This window comes from Mobula birostris, chromosome 28, assembly GCF_030028105.1.
Source record: "Mobula birostris isolate sMobBir1 chromosome 28, sMobBir1.hap1, whole genome shotgun sequence".
NCBI lineage: Eukaryota > Metazoa > Chordata > Chondrichthyes > Myliobatiformes > Myliobatidae > Mobula > Mobula birostris.
The window spans coordinates 10443444-10461163 of record NC_092397.1 but is presented as its reverse complement, the minus strand read 5'-3'; the positions used below and the strand labels follow the sequence as shown (position 1 = coordinate 10461163).

Below are 17720 nucleotides of genomic sequence, written 5' to 3'. Positions count from 1 at the left end.
GGCTTCTATACCTCCGTCCCAATGAGAACAAGGCAAGATCTGGATGATGGGGGTCCTTAATGATTGACGCCGCCTTTTTGAGGCACTGATCCTTGGAGAGGGTCCTGGATACTATGGAGGCTGGTACCCATGATGGAGCTGACTGAGTTTACAACTCTCTGCAGCTTATTTCGATCCTGTGTAATGCCCCGCCACACCCCACCACCAACATATCAGCCGGTGATGCAGCCAATTAGAATGGTCTCCACAAATGTTTTTGGAGACATACTAAATCTTCGCGAACTCCAAATGAGGTATAGCTGCTGTCGTGCCTTCTTCGTAGCTACATCAGTATGTTGAGCCCAGGTTAGATCCTCAGAGATATTGACTCCCAGGAACTTGAAATTGCTTACTCTCTCCACTTCTGATCGCTCCATGAGGACGGGTGTGTGTTTCCTCGCCTTACCCTTTCTAAAGTCCGTAATCAGTTCTTTGGTCTCACTGACCAAAGTTCTTTAAGCAATCAACACAACTCTAACCAGTACAGAACTGTGTAGAACTCTGACCTTATTGACCACATACACGTTGTACTAAAATGGACTTGTTGTGTTCTTGGAAAAATTGAGTTCAATTTATTTATTTTTTGTCATTTAAAGTTCCTTGTAAGATGCCACAAGCATGTGATGCTGCTAGAAGTCAGTTTTTCATTACACCTGTTTTTGTGCATATGACAATAAATTCAACTGGCCTTCGGAAATGATACCTTCATTCTCAAAACTAGCCATTTTGGCCCACTTACTCACGAAAATGACGCCAGCCACTGTTTGCTCTAAACATAGTATAGTGTCTGACTCCCACACGAGTGAGCGGTCAAGATGGCGTCTGCGTGCAATGCTCTTTCGGTCAACATTTTCTAGCTAGATCATGAAACCATGTATTTCACTTTTTTTATGTTTTCTGTTGTTTTTTTTTTGTTTTGAATGTGATCCTGGAACTGCTGGAGCCTGTGATTTGCAGTTTGGAAATTGTTGGGGTGTTTCAGTGCTCTGCAGTCTCCGAGAGGATTCCAGGAGGCAGCGAGCGCAAACCTCGCGGCAATAAGGCTGTGGGATGATGTTCCACTCCGTTTCACTGATTAAAGCTTCCAATGTTCACCGATTAAAGCGACCAGGGAGATTGAAATGTCGAGGCAAATGCAGAAGCTGAATGCCAGCTGCCCGCCTTTTAATCGATGGGGGATCGTTGTGTTGCCGGACAGGGGAAACTACCATTTGATCACTGGTGGGATCGCTCGCTACCAGAGAGGGAAAGGCTGCCACTGTGTCCAGTGAATGTTACCCAAGTTTTCTGCATTTTGAATATGGACTTGGGGACTATAGACTTCTTTCGATCAGTGTTTTTGTATTCTATGTCTTTTGCTCAATTTTTCTCTTTTTTTTGTGTGTGTTGGTGAGGGGAATTTGAAGCTCGATGTGCCTGTTCTGTTTTTGTTTGTTTTTTTTTGGGAGTTGATGATCATGCTGACATTCTTTCTTGATTTTGTGGCTGTCTGGAGAAGATGAATTTCAGAGTTGTAGACTTTGATAATAAATATACCTTTGAATGCATCTGACATTACTTAGAAACTGTTTGGCAACTGTCTCGTGCTGCTAATTAGCATAGTATCCCAAATAAACGAAGAAAATCTCAGCTATTTTCTCGATTAGTTTTAGTTCTTTGGAAGTTGTCCCAAATAAGTGGCGGTCCCAATTAACTGATGGCCCAATTAACCGGAATCCACTGTACTTGAATGAAAGGAGTGATTAAAACATCTAGGATCCTGAGGGACCTTGATGGGACGTATTTGGAGTAGATGGTTCCTTTTGTAGGAAAATTTGGAACTTTAGGGGTCACTGATTTAAAACTAAACACTTTTTCTCCGAGTGCTGAGGCTTTGGAGTTCCCTTTCTCAAAGGACAGCGGAAGCAGAGTTTTTAATACTTTTTAAGATAGAGACAGAGAATCGATAAACAAGAGGGTTTCTCTCTGCCCTTAAGCCCAAGATCGTGGCTCAGACTTAATTGTTTTTTTAAGTTCATAGGGATGGGTTTAGGGACAAAGAGGAGAGTTAAAGGTCAGGTTAGGGTTGGGGGACAGAGATATGGAGGAGTTAGAGGTCAGGCCTCTGCTCCACGTGCCACGTTCAAAGTCCAGCGACAAGGGCGGGTAATGAAAACCATTCACAGTCCAGGACTCCGCTCTCCACTTGAAGGCCAGTGACATGGGCGGGTGATGAAGGACATCTGCAGTCCAGGCCTCACTGCACGCTCAAGCAGCCAGCGATCAGGAATCCGTGCGAGGAGGAGGCACGAGGGCTAGTCAGTCGGCATGCCTGTTGTTCACACCTGAAGTTTGGGGTCTTGCAATTGGCTAGTCCGGGAGTCAATACTGAAGACCAGAGTCCAGAAGTCAAAGCCTAGTAACCGGAGGCCTGTCTGAGGGTTGGATGAGTGTGTGTGGAAAGGGCTGGTTTTGCTGTTGCTGTCTTGTTGCTTGCTGGGATCCGTGTTGTCCTGCCGAGATTTGTGAGCACGCTATGTCATCGCTGGAGTGTGTGGCGACACTTGCGGGCTGCCCCCAGCTCATCCTCGGACTGTGTTGGCCGTGGATACATACGACAATACTTCTCTGTATATTTCATATATCCGTGACAAATAAAGCTAATCTTTAATCTCCCCTTGTAGTGGCCAAGTGGTTAAGGCATTGGACTAGCGGCCTGAAGGTCGTGAGTTCGAGCCCCAGCCGAGGCAGCATGTTGTGTCCTTGAGCAAGGCACTTAACCGCACATTGCTCTGTGACGACACTGGTGCCAAGCTGTATGGGTCCTAATGCCCTTCCCTTGGACAACATCGGTGTCGTGGAGAGGGGAGACTTGCAGCCAGTCTTCCATACAACCTTGCCCAGGCCTGCGCCCTGGAGAGTGAAGACTTGCCAGGCGCAGACCCATGGTCTCACAAGACTAACGGACGCCTTAGAAATCTCCCCTTATGCGATGAAAAGGCACCTAAGAACTTGGCTCAGAGTAACTAGTCAATTCCCAATCTTTTGATGTGCAATTTTATGTGAATTTCTAGAATGATGCAAAAAAATTAAAAGTATCTATCTTCCCTTTCCACTCCATCTGTTCTTTAGCAGCTGTGGACATAAAATGTTTTGTGATCTAATTCATAGGCCAGTATTATATACTCTGTTTTTTTTTCAACTTTCTCAGTCTCCACCCTATCACCATTGCCCATCACCCTTACCGTTGTGTTTGCCTTTGACTTGAAATAATACTTTCCCCTTTTTCTTTCTTTCAGTACACGGAGGAGCAAGCCAGGAGACTGGGCCTGGTAGGCTGGGTGAAGAACACAGCAGGAGGCACGGTGACAGGGCAGGTGCAGGGGGCAACTGAGAAAGTCAACTTCATGTAAGTAGCCCAAGATGGAAATAGGGTAGCCACTCTTCAACGAGTACTCCTGGTGGATTAATATTCCATTGGATTTATTAATTGCCAACAGAAACAAAAGCAGAAGTTCAAAATTCAAAGTATATTTATTTTTATGTCGGAATCAGAATCAGGTATATTATCATCGGCATGTGACATGAAATTTGTTAACTTAGCAGCAGCAGTTCAATGCAGTGCATAATCTAGCAGAGAGAGAATAATAATAATAATAAATAAAATAAAACATAATAAATAAACAAGTAAATCAATAATAGATTATTAAAAAAATGTGCAAAAACAGAAATACTGTCTATTAAAAAAGTGAGATGGTGTCCAAAGCTTCAATGTCCATTTAGGAATTGGATGGCAGAGGGGAAGAAGCTGTTCCTGAATCACTGAGTGTGTGCCTTCAGGCTTCTGTACCTCCTCCCTGATGGTAACAGTGAGAAAAGGGCATGCCCTGGGTGCTGGAGGTCATTAATAATGGACGCTGCCTTTCTGAGACACCGCTCCCTAAAGATGTCCTGGGTACTTTGTAGGCTAGTGCCCAAGATGGAGCTGACTCAATTTACAACCATCTGCAGCTTCTTTTGGTCCTGTGCAGTAGCCCCTCCATACCAGACAGTGATGCAGCCTGTCAGAATGCTCTCCATGGTACAACTATAGAAGTTTTTGAGTGTATTTGTTGACATGCCAAATCGCTTCAAACTCCTAATAAAGTACAGTCGCTGTCTTGTCTTCTTTATAACTGCATCAATATTTTGGGACCAGGTTAGATCCTCAGAGATCTTGACACCCAGGAACTTGAAGCTGCTCTCTCTCTCTCCACTTCTGATCGCTCTATGAGGATTGGTATGTGTTCCTTCATCTTACCCTTCCTGAAGTCCACAATCAGCTCTTTCATCTTACTGACGTTGAGTGCCAGGTTGTTGCTGCGGCACCATTCCACTAGCTGGCATATCTCACTCCTGTACGCCCTCTCGTCACCACCTGAGATTCTACCAACAATAGCTGTATCGTCAGCAAACTTATAGATGGTGTTTGAGTTATGCCTAGCCACACAGTCGTGTATACCGAGCAGTGGGCTAAGCACACACCTCTGAGGTGCGCCAGTGTTGATCGTCAACGAAGAGGATACATTATCACCAATCCGCACAGATTGTGGTCTTCCGGTTAGGAAGTGGAGGATCCAATTGCAGAGGGAGGTACAGAAGCCCTGGTTCTGCAACTTCTCAATCAAGATTGTGGGAATGATGGTATTAAATGCTGAGCTATAGTCGATGAACAACATCCTGACGTAGGTGTTTGTGTTGTCTAGGTGGTCTAAAGCCACGTGAAGAGCCATGGAGATTGCATCTGCCGTTGACCTATTGTGGCGATAGGCAAATTGCAATGGGTCCAGGTCCTTGCTGAGGCAGGAGCTCAGTCTAGTCATGACCAACCTCTCAAAGCATTTCATCACTGTCAATGTGAGTGCTACCAGGCGATAGTTGTTAAGGCAGCCCACATTATTCTTCGTAGGCACTGGTATAATTGTTGCCTTTTTAAAGCAAGTGGGGACTTCTGCCCATAGCAGTGAGAGGTTGAAAATGTCCTTGAATACTCCCACTAGTTGGTTGGCACAGGTTTTCAGAGCCATACCAGGTACCCCATCGAGTTAGGTTCCTTTAGGTTGTCATAGCCGGGGGAGGTGGTAATGGGGACAAGCTCCCACTACCTACTAAATGCTTCCAATGGCGTGCGTCTCAAATAGCCTCTGACAACCAAGTCCAGCTCCCGGCCTTCACGTGTGGCTTTGCTACTAAGCCCAGCCGAACCGTTTCCAATGACAGGAGAAGGGGCAAAGGCGGGTTACTGGTGCCTTAAAACCAGCCGCTTCGGGTAGATGGGGCTCATCAGCTCACCTAGAAGAAAGAAAACTCTGATCTCAAACCTCCGTTGCCTTGCGGCTGTACCCACTCATGGGGAAGGCTTCGGGAGTAAACCCTGAGGGAAAAATCCGGAGCTGGAGTCCCTGAGACAGTCCTACGCTGAGTTCAACGCTGACTGACAACTGCTACAACCCCTCTGTAATCAGTCTCTGCCGTTGCTTAAGATTCATCAGCTGTGTGGAGAGAGGGAGCTTACTGCATGGCCAACAGCTTGCTCTCCATATTGTACCACCCTGGCTTATGTATCTAGACAGCTCGAAATCATCATCCATGGCCAACCCCGACCAACGGAGGGTCTCAAAATGTACGTCACTGTACACTACCCTGAGATTCATTTTCTTGCAGGCAGTCACAGTAGGTACAAAGAAACACAATAGAACCTCAAACCCGGTGGCTGATCCTCGTGCAACGCTTTACAACGCCAGCGACCGCAATCAGGGTTCAATTCCCACCGCTCTCTGTAAGGAGTTTGTACGTTCTCCCCAAGACCGCCTGGGTTTCCTCCGGGTGCTCCAGTTTCCTCCCATGGTCCAAAGACGTACCGTTCAGGGTTAGCGAGCTGTGGGCCGACTATGTTGTCACCAAAAGCACGGCGACATTAGCAGGCTGCCTCCAACCTACCCTCAGTCGGTGTGAGTCGTTGATGCAAAGATGCAGTAAACTGTATGTTTCAATGTACGAAGTGACAAATAAAGTTACTCTTATAATACAGATGCGTGGACATGTGGCCAAGTGGTTAAGGCATTGGACTGGCGACCTGAAGGTCGTGAGTTCGAGCCCCAGCCGAGGCAGCGTGTTGTGTCCTTCAGCAAGGCACTTAACCACACATTGCTCTGCGACGACACCGGTACCAAGCTGTGTGGGTCCTAATGCCCTTCCCTTGGACAACATCGGTGTCGTGGAGAGGGGAGACTTGCAGCATGGGCAACTGCCGGTCTTCCATACAACCTTGCCCAGGCCTGCGACCTGGAGAGTGAAGACTTTCCAGGCGCAGATCCATGGTCTCGCAAGACTTATGGATGCCTATTATACAGATAATCATATTTTATAATCTTAACCTTCTATTCCCCTGGTTAATCCAAAATCAGTCAGATCTAATTTTGCATTTACTCAATTGTTGAGCTTCTAGCAAAGTTGAAAGCAAATTTATTATCAAAGTGTACATATACAAACCTGAGATTAATTTCTTGTGGGCAATCATAATCAATGCAAGAAACAGTACAGAATCAGTGAAAGGCCACCCCAACAGGATGGACAAACAATGTGCAAAAAAAAACACAACAAACAGTCCAAACCCAAATCCAAGAAGAAAGAGGGAGATATATTGGAACATAGAATGCTACAGTATAGTAAAGGCCTTTCAGCCCATGATGCTGTGGCAACTTGTAATACAGTTTCTCCTTGCGTCCATCCTAAATGATGGATCTGTTATTGCAAGTCGATCTTTGAGTAATAGACTCTCCACTATGGCTAGGCAAAGCTCAAATGCTATCTATAGATTTGTTGTCGAAATGCCTATTGTTGGCAGAATTTCAGACGGAGGTGAGAGGACATGCAGGAGCAAGATTATATCAGCCAGTTCATTGGTGTTGCCGCAACGACCTGGCACTCAATGTTAATAAGACCAAAGGACTGATTGTAGACTTCAGAAAGGGGAAGATGAGGGAACACACACCAGTCACCATAGAGGAATAAGAAATGGAGAGAGCAATTTCAAGTTCCTGGCAGTCAATATCTCTGAGGATCTGTCCTGAGCCCAACATATCGATGCAGCCACAAAGAAGGCACGACAGCAGCTGTATTTCATTAGGAGTTTGAGGAGATTTGGTTTGTCAACTAAAACAGTCAGAAATTTCTACAGATGGACCGTGGAGAGCATTCTGACTGGCTGCATCACTGTCTGGTAAGGGGGTGGGGAGGGGGCTACTGCACAGGGTCGAAGTAAGCTGCAGAGAGTTGTAAACTCAGTCAGCTCCATCACGGGCACCAACCTCCATAGTATCCAGGACATCTTCAAGGAGCGATGCCTCAGAAAGGCAGCGTCCATCATTAATGACGGCCATCGCCCAAGACATGCCCTCTTCTCATTGCTACCATCAGGGAGGAGGTACAGGAGCCTGAAGGCACACACTCAGCGTTTCAGGAACAGCTTCTTCCCCTCTGCCATCCGATTTCTAAATGGACATCGAACCCATGAATACAGCCTCACAATTTAAAAAAAAATTCACTACTTATTGAACTATTTAATATAATTATACTTATATTACTGTAGTGAATGTAATTATATTAAATAGTTAAATTCAATAAATTTTTTTAAAAGTTGTGAGGTCGTGTTTATAGGTTCAATGTCCATTCAGAAATCAGATAGCAGAGGGGAAGAAGCCGTTCCTGAATCATTGAGTGTGTGCCTTCAGGCTCCTGTACCTCATTCCTGATGGTAGCAATGAGAAGAGGGCATGTCCTGGGTGATGGGGGTCCTTAATGATGGATGCCGCCTTTCTGAGGCACCGCTCCCTGAAGATGTCCTGGATACGACTGAGGCTGGTGCCCATGATGGAGCTGACTGAGTTTACAACTCTCTGCGGCTCCCCCCAGCCCCACACCAGACGGTGATCCAGCCGGTCAGAATGCTCTCCACAGTACACCTGTAGAAATTTGCATGTGTCTTTGGTGACATACCAAATCTCCACAAACTGCAAATGAAATATAGCCGCTGTCATACCGTCTTTGTAGCTGCATCAATATGTTGCATCTATTCTTTCAATTCTCTTCTAAACCCCGCCTGCCCTGCTCAGTCTGCCTCATCTTATCAACCAGCCAAGTGAAACCATGCTGACAGAACACCAAAATTACTGCAAGTGAAACAGTTAGGAAAAAAGCCAGCTGAATCTAACTTCCAGAAGAAGTGTCTTAGAGAAAAGAGAATATTCTTAAAGGATTGCCTGGAGAGTGTGTCGGCATTTGCGATTCGTGCCAGGGAGTGGCTCAATAATATGAAAAGTTCTGAAGAATGTATATCCACTCAGTGGCCATTTCATTGGATACCTCCTGTACCTAATAAAGTGACCACTGAGTATGAGCTCATGGTCAACTGCTGTTGTAGCCCATCCACTTCGAGGTTCAACGTGTTGTTCATTCAGCCGTGTTCTTCTGCACACCACTGTTGTAACGGGTGGTTATTTGAGTGACTGTTGCCTTCCTGTCAGCTTGAACCAGTCTGGCCATTCTCCTCCAATCTCCCTCATCAACATTACCTACAGAACTACCACTCACTGGATATTTGTTTCCCACACCATTCTCTGTAAGCTCTAGCGATAGAGAGATAGATACTTTATTGATTCCACAGGAAATTACAGTGCTGCAGTAGCATGGCAAGTGCACAGGTATAAATATTAGAAGAGAGGTAGAAAGAATAAACAAAAAGTTACCTCAAACAATCTAATGGCAGGGGGTGGGGGGGGTCACCACTTCCCCCGCTATAGGTTGACTCATTATAGAGCCTAGTAGCCGAGGGTAAGAATGACCTCATATATCGCTCTTTGGAGCAGTGCAGTTGTCTTAGTCTGTTACTAAAAGTGCTCCTCTGTTCAGCCAAGGTGGCACGCAGAGGGTGAGAAACATTGTCCAGAATTGCCAGGATTTTCTGTACGGTCCTTTGTTCTATCACAGCCTCCAGTGTGTCCAGTTTGACTCCTATAACAGAGCCACAATAAACTACTTTATAATCAGTTTATTGAGCCTGTTGGCATCACCCGCATTGATGCCATTGCCCCAGCACATCACCACATAGAAGATTGTAATGGTGACAACAGACTGGTGGAACATGTGAAGGAGAGGCCTGCATACTCCAAAGGACCTCCGTCTCCTCAGGAAGTAGACGCGACTCTGATTCTTCTTGTACACAACCTCTGTGTTGGGGCTCCACTCGAGTGCATCCAGGTGCACCCCCAGGTACTTGTTGGTCCTCATCACATCCATGTCCTCACCATCAATAGGAAGCAGTGCAGGCTTAGTCTTCCTAAAGTCCATCACCATCTCCTTTGTCTGACTGATGTTGAGCTGCAGATGATTCAGCCTGCACCATTTGACAAAGTCCTCCACATCATCCTCTCATCCTCCCTTTATACACCCAACTATTACTGAGCATCAGAGAATTCCTGCAGATGACATGACTCGATGTTGTACCCAAAGTCCAAGGTACACAGGAAGGGAGTCAATACAGTCCCCCGTGGAGCCCCAGTGCTGCTTATAGCCATGTCTGAAACCGTACAATCTGTGGTCTGCCAGTCAGGTAGTCCATTATCCAGGATACAATGGGAGTGCCAGCCTGCATTGAACAGAGCTTTTCCCCCAGCAATGAGGGCTGCATGGTATTGGGGGCATTTGAGAAATCAAAAAACATGAGACAGTTGTGCGTGAAGATCCCAGGAGATCAGCAGTTTCTGAGATACTCAAACCACCCCATTGGGCATCAACAATATTCCACGGTCAAAGTCACTTACACCACATTTCTTCCCCATTTTGGTGTTTGGTCTGATCAACAACTGAACCTCTTGACCACATCTGTGTGCTCTTATGCACCGAGTTGCTGCCATATGATTGGCTGGTTGGATATTTGCATTAACAAGCAGGTGTACAGGTTGGCCTACCCAATAAAGTGGCCACTGAGTGCATTTTATCTTTTTGCCGCAGATAATTTTCTACAGCAATGGTAGAAAGCAAGCCATTGATTCAGCTTCAGTAGTGCTTAGAGCTATTGTGGCCTGTAAGTAAGGTTCACTTCTCCAAGAGGACCACAGCTTTAGATTATGAGAACACTCAGTTCTCTTTTTATTGTCATTTAGAAATGCATACATGCATTAAGAAATGATACAATGTTTCTCCGGAGTGATATCACAGAGAACAGGACAGACCAAAGACTAACACTGACAGAACCACATAATTATAACATACAGTTACAGCAGTGCAAAGCAATACCATAATTTGATGGAGAACAAACCATGGGCACAGTAAGTCTCAAAAGTCCCCGATAGCAGGCGGCAAAAGGGAGAAACTCCCTGCCATAAACCTCCAGGCATCGTCAACTTGCCGATGCCTTGGAAGCAGCCGACCCCAGCTGACACTAAGTCCATCCATCCGAAAACTTCGAGCTTCCGACCAGCCCCTCCGATACAGCCTCCCGAGCGCCTTCGACCTCAACCCGGCCGCTGAAACACGCAAAGCCGAAGATTCGGGGCCTTCTGCTCCGGAGATTCCAGTTACCACACAGTAGCAGCGGCAGCGAAGCGGGCATTTCAGAAGTTTTCCAGATGTTCCTCCGTACTCTCACGTCTGTCTCCATCAAATCAGAATTGTGCACGGTCCCCTACTTGACAGATAACAGACATCACCACCGAAGTGGCCGCGCACGCTGCCATCGCGCCGCCATCTTCTCCTCCCTCATAGGGTTTGGAGACTTGCAGTCCTCAATGACCCAGAGAGCTATGTAGGCTGGAATCAGGGCTTTATCCTTTGGCTCTTGGTAGAATCAGCATGCCAAACAGGTCAAAGGGTAGAGGCCAGATTAAGAGTGGTCGACCGTTCCCCCGAATTCGGCAAACAGCCCTGACTGATCTAAGAAAACTGTTACGGAAACACCAGTGAAGAATCCTTCTCCATCTGAGTGCAACGGTATTCCTGAGTCTCCACATGGGATTTACATGACTGACGGTAAACCGAGACCTATGATAGCCACAAACGCCACCAGAGATGGAGGACTTTCATTCCTGTCCTAAATGCCAGCAGTGTAACAGGCAAAAGAGGAAGTAAGTTTCCCTGCTCCATTTCCGTAAAGAGTAGATCCGTAGCTCCTGAAGGACCCAAGTACAAAAATGTCGAAAATTTTTTTTAAAAACACATAACTTTATTGTTTCTGAAGAACTATGACCATTTGTAAAATACTTAATTTCGCCTTTGACACTTTGAACAGATCTGTAGACAGGCGTGATACACACCTTTTGGAATATCCAAATTCAAAGATTCAAAGATTCAAAAAACTTTATTGTCATTCTAACCGTACATCAGCTCTGCAGGGCAGAATGAGACAGCGTTTCCCAGGAGCAGTGCAATCATAACATAACAAACGCAACACTAAATAATAAACATAACAATAAATAGTAAAACACAACAGTTAAAATCAGTTATAGGTGTCCAGTGCAAGTTAAAAGTGTCCAAAGCAGAGTCAGGTGGAGCAGCTATTTAGCAGTCTGACTGCCTGTGGGAGGAAGCTGTTTAGTAGCCTTGTGGTTTTAGTTTTGATGCTCCTGTAACGTTTGCCTGATGGCAGAAGAGCAAACAATTCATGGAGAGGGTGTGAGGGGTCTTTAATGATGTACCCTGTCTTCTGGAGGCATCGACTCTGAAAGAGGTCTTGGACAGAAGGTAGGGAGACCCCAATAACCTTCTCTGCTCCCCTAACCACCCTCGGCAAGGCTTTTTTGTCGACAGCACTGAAGCTGGAGTACCAGGTTGGAGAACCCATTAAAAATTGAAGAACAAGACAGTTGTGTATTTAATATTTCAATAACATTTGATTAATCTTGTATTATATAATAGAACATAGAAGAGTACAGCACAGGAACAGGCCATTCGGCCCACAATGTTGTGCTGTACCAGCTAAAAAGCAAATCAAAAACACCCAGACTCTAATCCCTCCTACCTAATCCACATCCATATCCCTCCATCTTCCTCACATCCATGTGCCTATCCAAACGCCTCTTAAAAGCCTCTAATGTATTTGCCTCCACCACCATAGCAGGCATCCACCACTCTCTGAGTAAAGAAACCTACCCCTCACATCCCCCTTGAACCTACTTCCCTCCCCCAACCTTCAATGCATGCCCTCTGGTGTTCAACGTTTCAACCTGTGGGAAACAGGGTTAGTATACTGTGTACATAGTTGGGTTCCTGGTGTCATTTAAACTAAGTTCAGTGCATTTATTATCAAATAATATATTATTATACAAACTTGAGATTTGTCTCCTTACAGGCAGCCACAAAACAAAGAAACCCAATAGAACTCATTAAAAAGAAGGAAGGCCATCAAACACCTAATGTGCAGAGAAAAAAAAAACAAATCTTGCAAACAAGAAAAACAAGGAAATAACATTCAGCACTGAAGTTCACAAATGTGAGTCCACAGCCGATTCAGGAGTGCGTTAACTGCAGGCCACAGCCTCAGTTCAACGCAGAGACGAGTAAACCTTGTGGAGCAGTGAGCTGAACACTGGCCTGACCCTCGTCTCCGGCCCCGACTCCCTGACCATTTCAATCTGGTTCCGTGCTTAAATCGTCCAAACCTCGGTTTGTTCCTCGCTCCCGGGCCCCAGCGCCTTCATTAAGCCTATAGCCGAACTTTCCAATTCGGCCCAGCACCTAAATCAATCAAACCTCAGGTGTTTCTTTACTCTCAGGCCCAGGCTCTGCCTGGACTCTACCTTGCCTCGCCGCAGTTCTGCCACATCAAATCACCTCCGGCAATGGCCAAACTTTGCCTGGACCAAGCCACCTTATTCGACTTGTACACAGCGTGACACAACCCTCCTGCACCATTGGTACTCTAGTCCATATCGCAAAGCCTACTCCAGGCCTTGGGCCTACTCTGAGCAGCTCCAGGGTTCGGATCTGAGAACTCAATTTTGGTTCATAATGCTGTTGTTCTTCGCTTCAATTGCTTGCATGATTTAAATTTTTTTTCTTTCTCTTGCACTCTGGGTGTTGGTCTTTTATTTTTAATTTTATTCTTTTTTCTCTTTAATTGGTTTTTTTTTTCAGGTTTCTTGCTCTGTGGCTACCTGTGAGCAAGCAAAGCTCAAGGTTGTATAATTTATACATTCTTTGAAAATAAATAAATTTAAATCTTCAATGACGCAGAGTCATGCAAGCAGTTCAGAATCTCAACTCCGAAAGGGAATTTACTGGCTATTGATTGCAGTGATTATTTACCAGAAAAAGTATGATTAAGAAAATATGGGAATGGGGCCCCATTGAGCCAAATGCCACACCATTGAGATTTCTCAACAGTGGGATATTGGATTATTGGAGTTTTACCATATAAAGGTAGAGGTTAGAAATGACCTATTTAAAACATACCCCTCTGGGGAACTAAATCAGTTAAACCTTGGTTTTAAAACTGAAGTACATCAAAGTTTAAATCACCAATTAAAGGAAAGGACAAAATTAGCAAAGCTGTGCAGTGGACATTTTTCCATATTTTTTCAGACATGAAGATCTTTTTAAAGATTTGTCCCTTCTACAGTAAACTAGGCCAGATATATGCTATTTTTATAAAGACCATTTAGCACAAAGTCAGAAATTCATTGGAGAGAGGTGTGTGAATGAGGTCAGGTTATAAATGTATCCCATCAGTGGAAAAGATAGACTTTCCTGAAAGCTGCCATCAGGACTAGATTCGGAAGATGGGTGCTACCAGTTCCCAAACACAATCAAGTTGCAACCCTTATTATAAGTACACATAGTGGCCACTTTATTAGGTACCTTGTCATCTTCTGCTGTAGCCCATCCACTTCAGGATTCAACGTGTTGTGTGTTCAGAGATGCTCTTCTGCACACCACTGTTGTAACGGGTGATTATTTGAGTTACTGTCACCTTCCTGTCAGTTTGAGCCAGTCTGGCCATTCTCATCAACAAAGCATTTTCATGCACAGAACTGTCACTTACAGGATAGTTTTTGTACCGTTCTCTGTAAAATCTAAAGACTATTGTAAAAATCCCAGGAGATCAGTAGTCTCTGAGATACTCAAACCACCCTGTCTGGCACCTACAATCATTCACGGTCAAAGTGACTTAGATCTCATCTCTTCCTTATTCTATTGTTTAGTCTGAACAACAACCATGTCGGCACCTCTTGGGGTTCTGTCAGAGTCCGTGATCTACAGCTGCACTCAAACTGGTTTTCCAGCTTCAAGAGCCTGCTGATTGGCCGTTTTCGATATCTCCAGGACAATAAGTAACAGATGGGGTACGAGGGGGAGGTGCATAAAAATAAGTAACAGATACCCCATCTGTTACTTATTTTTATGCACACATTCTTTCTCTCACTCTCCTTTTTCTCCCTCTGTCCCTCTGAATATACCTCTTGCCCATCCTCTGGGTTCCCCCCCGCCTTGTCTTTCTTCCTGGACCTCCTGTCCCATGATCCTCTCATATCCCTTTTGCCTATCACCTGTCCAGCTCTCGGCTCCATCCCTTCCCCTCCTGTCTTCTCCTATCATTTTAGATCTCCTCCTCCCCCTCCAATTTTCAAATCCCTTACTCACTCTTCCTTCAGTTAGTCCTGACGAAGGGTCTCGGCCTGAAACGTCAACTGTACCTCTTCCTACAGATGCTGCCTGGCCTGCTGCGTTCACCAGCAACTTTGATGTGTCTACCAACAATGGTTGTATCATCAGCAAATTTATAGATGGTATTTGAGCTATGCCTAGCCAGCAGTCATGGGAAAGGAAGGGGAAGGAAGCCAGAATGAACAATGAGTTGTTGTGAAAGAAGAGCATCTTCTGCAAAATAGCCATCTGCAGATAGTTGAAAAGAGAGGCAGAGAGGTTGAAAGGAGTGCTGGAGTTGGAGGCCCAAGCCGATGAAGGCACAGCAACTGTCCTGGAGAAATGGGTTTACAGAGACCATGACCTTGGAAAGACTTGATAAAAAAGAACAAAGCTTTAACGCGGAGGCATGATTAACAACTAGAACGTTGCAAAAGCCCAAATGACACAGTTGCCTCTATATCATCGCAGCCAGTTGTTTTTTTTTTTTGGCACCATCATCTTCCTCGACTGTGAGACTCAATTCGTGTGACGGATCGAGGCAACCTAGATTCCCTCTGTCAAATTTGCCAGCTCCCAGGAAATAAAGGCGAGACGTTCCTTTGCTAAAATAATGCATTGGACCTATATTATTTTAAGTGTGAGAGATTAGGTACTTTGGAATTGTTGTGGTAATTGTTTCCAGTTGCATTGTTTGCACAAATTCTTCTGCTAACTCTTGAAATTTGGTTAAAATGCCAATAAGAGTAGATTTTGTGCTGCCTTGAAGTTGCTCTGTTATTTGTTGCAAAGTTCAAAAAAAATGTATTTTCAAAGTATGTATATGTCACCATATACCATACCCCGAGATTCATTTCCTTGCGAGCATTCACAGTAGCACTATAGAACCAATGAAAAACCACGCACAAAGATTGACGCACAACCAACGTGCAGAAGAAGACGGACTGTGAAAACACAAATTAAGATAATAATAGTGAGTAGTAAATAAATAACACTGAAAGCCAGCCAGTGGTGTAGCGGCATCTGCGCCGGATTTCAAGGCACTAGTCCCGGGTTCAAGTCCTGCCGGCTCCTTGCGCGCTCTCCAGCCGTGCTGGGTCGAACGTCGAGGTAGCAACTCGGCCTCATGAAAAAAAAATGGAAAATGCGAAGGAAACGTCAAAGATTGCTGCCCGATGCACCACTAGCTGCGAAGAGGAACGACAAAATATAATACTGAGAACAGGAGTCCTAGGTTGTGGAATCAGTTCAGAGTTGAGGTGAGGAAGTCACCCACACTGGTTCAGGAACCTGGCGGTGTGGGACTTAAGGCTCCTGTACCTCCTACCCGATGGCAGCATCAGGTACAGAGTATGGGCTGGATGGTGGGGGTCCTTGACAATGGATGATGCTTTCTTATGGCAGTGCTTCCTGTAGATGTGCTCAATGATAGAGAGTTCTTTGCTTGTGGTTTTCTCTACCAAGAAGCAGGTGAGAGATTTGACTAGACAACTGACTCGCATCTGTGCCGCATCATGCTTTGGTTCCAACCATTACATGAGACCAAAAGACATAGGAGTCGAATTAGGCCATTTGGCCGATCCATTTTCCCTCTCAGCCCCATTCTCCTGCCTTCTTCCCTGTATCCCTTCATGCCCTGACCAGTCAAGAATCTATCAACCTCTGCCTTTAAATATTCATAAAGACTTGGCCTCCAGGCTGCCTGTAGCAATGAATTGCACAGATTCACCTCTCTCTTGCTCAAGAAATTCCTCCTCATCTCCGCTCTAAAAGGACACCCCTCTATTCTGAGGCTGTGTCCTGTGGTCTTTGACACTCCCACCATTGGAAACATCTCCTCCACATCCACCCTATCAAAGCCTTTCACCATTTGATAGGTCTCAATGAGGTCACCCCTCACTCTTCTGAATTCCAGTGAATACAGGCCCAGAGCCACCAAACACACTTCATACGACAAGCCATTTAGTCCTGGAATCATTTTTGTGCAGCTCCTTTGAACCCTCTCCAGTTTCAGCATGTCCTTCACCAGTGCTTTATAAAATCTCAGCATTACATGTTTGCCTTTATATTCCAGTCCTCTTGAAATGAAAGTTAATATCGCATTTACCTTCCTCACCACCAACTTAACCTGCAAATTAATCTTTAGGGAATCCTGCAAAAGGACTCCCAAATCCATTTGCGCCTCAGAATATTAGATGTGATTTCACCTAGAACTACATTACTCTTGCAGTCAGCGCTTAACTCCTTGATGTGAATACTACCTTGTCATATCTTTTAGCTTCAATATCGAAAGTGTCACTTTTAAAGAGATTAGCTTTATTTGTCACATAAGCATCGAAACACACAGTGAGATGTGTCACAGACACAGTAGCATGTGGTTAGCAACGTAGAGGCAACCTGGGTTCAATTCCTGCCAAATTGTGTGCCATAGCAACACACACAAAATTCTGGAGGAACTCAGCTGGTTGAGGCACCATCTGTGGGAATGAATAAACAGTCGAGTCTCGGGCCGAGACCCTTCTTCAGGACCGGAAAGGAAGCGGGAAGATGCCAGAATAAAAAGTGTGGGGGGAGGAGGTGAGCTGGAAGGTGAAAGGTGAAGCCAGGTGGATGGGAAAGGTCAAAGGTTGGAGAAGGAAGAATCTGATAGAAGAGGAGGCTGGAGAATAGGAGGAGGGGACCCAGGGGGAACTAATAGGCAGGTGGGAAGAAGTGCAAGTTCAGATTGGGGAATAGAGGACGAGGGAGGGTGGGTTGTGAGTCCATTTAGGTTATTTGTAAAATCCCTTAAGCTACTGGTGGGTCACATGTACATCAAGGATCAGTAACTGGCTATTTGGCTCTGAGGAGGTTTTCCTTAGCACGGTAGTGATTAGCACAACACTTCACAGCTCAGGCAACCCAGGTTCAATTCCCGCTGCTGCCTGTAAGGAGTTTGTATGTTCTCCCCGTGACTGCACCAGTTTCCTCCCACAGTCCAATGACCTACCAGTTGGTAGGTTAATTGGTCATTGTGATTAGGT

The 17720-nt window shown here is 45.3% G+C and overlaps 1 protein-coding gene across 1 annotated transcript in view; it reads left to right on the top strand.

The window, feature by feature from the left end:
- Nucleotides 1-17720, top strand: part of LOC140188827 (acylphosphatase-2-like) — a 74428-nt gene that overhangs the window by 51735 nt on the left and 4973 nt on the right. The window contains exon 3 of the mRNA XM_072245478.1: nt 3318-3427. Coding sequence (XP_072101579.1) covers nt 3318-3427 — 110 coding nt within the window. The remainder of the gene's footprint in view (nt 1-3317; nt 3428-17720) is intronic.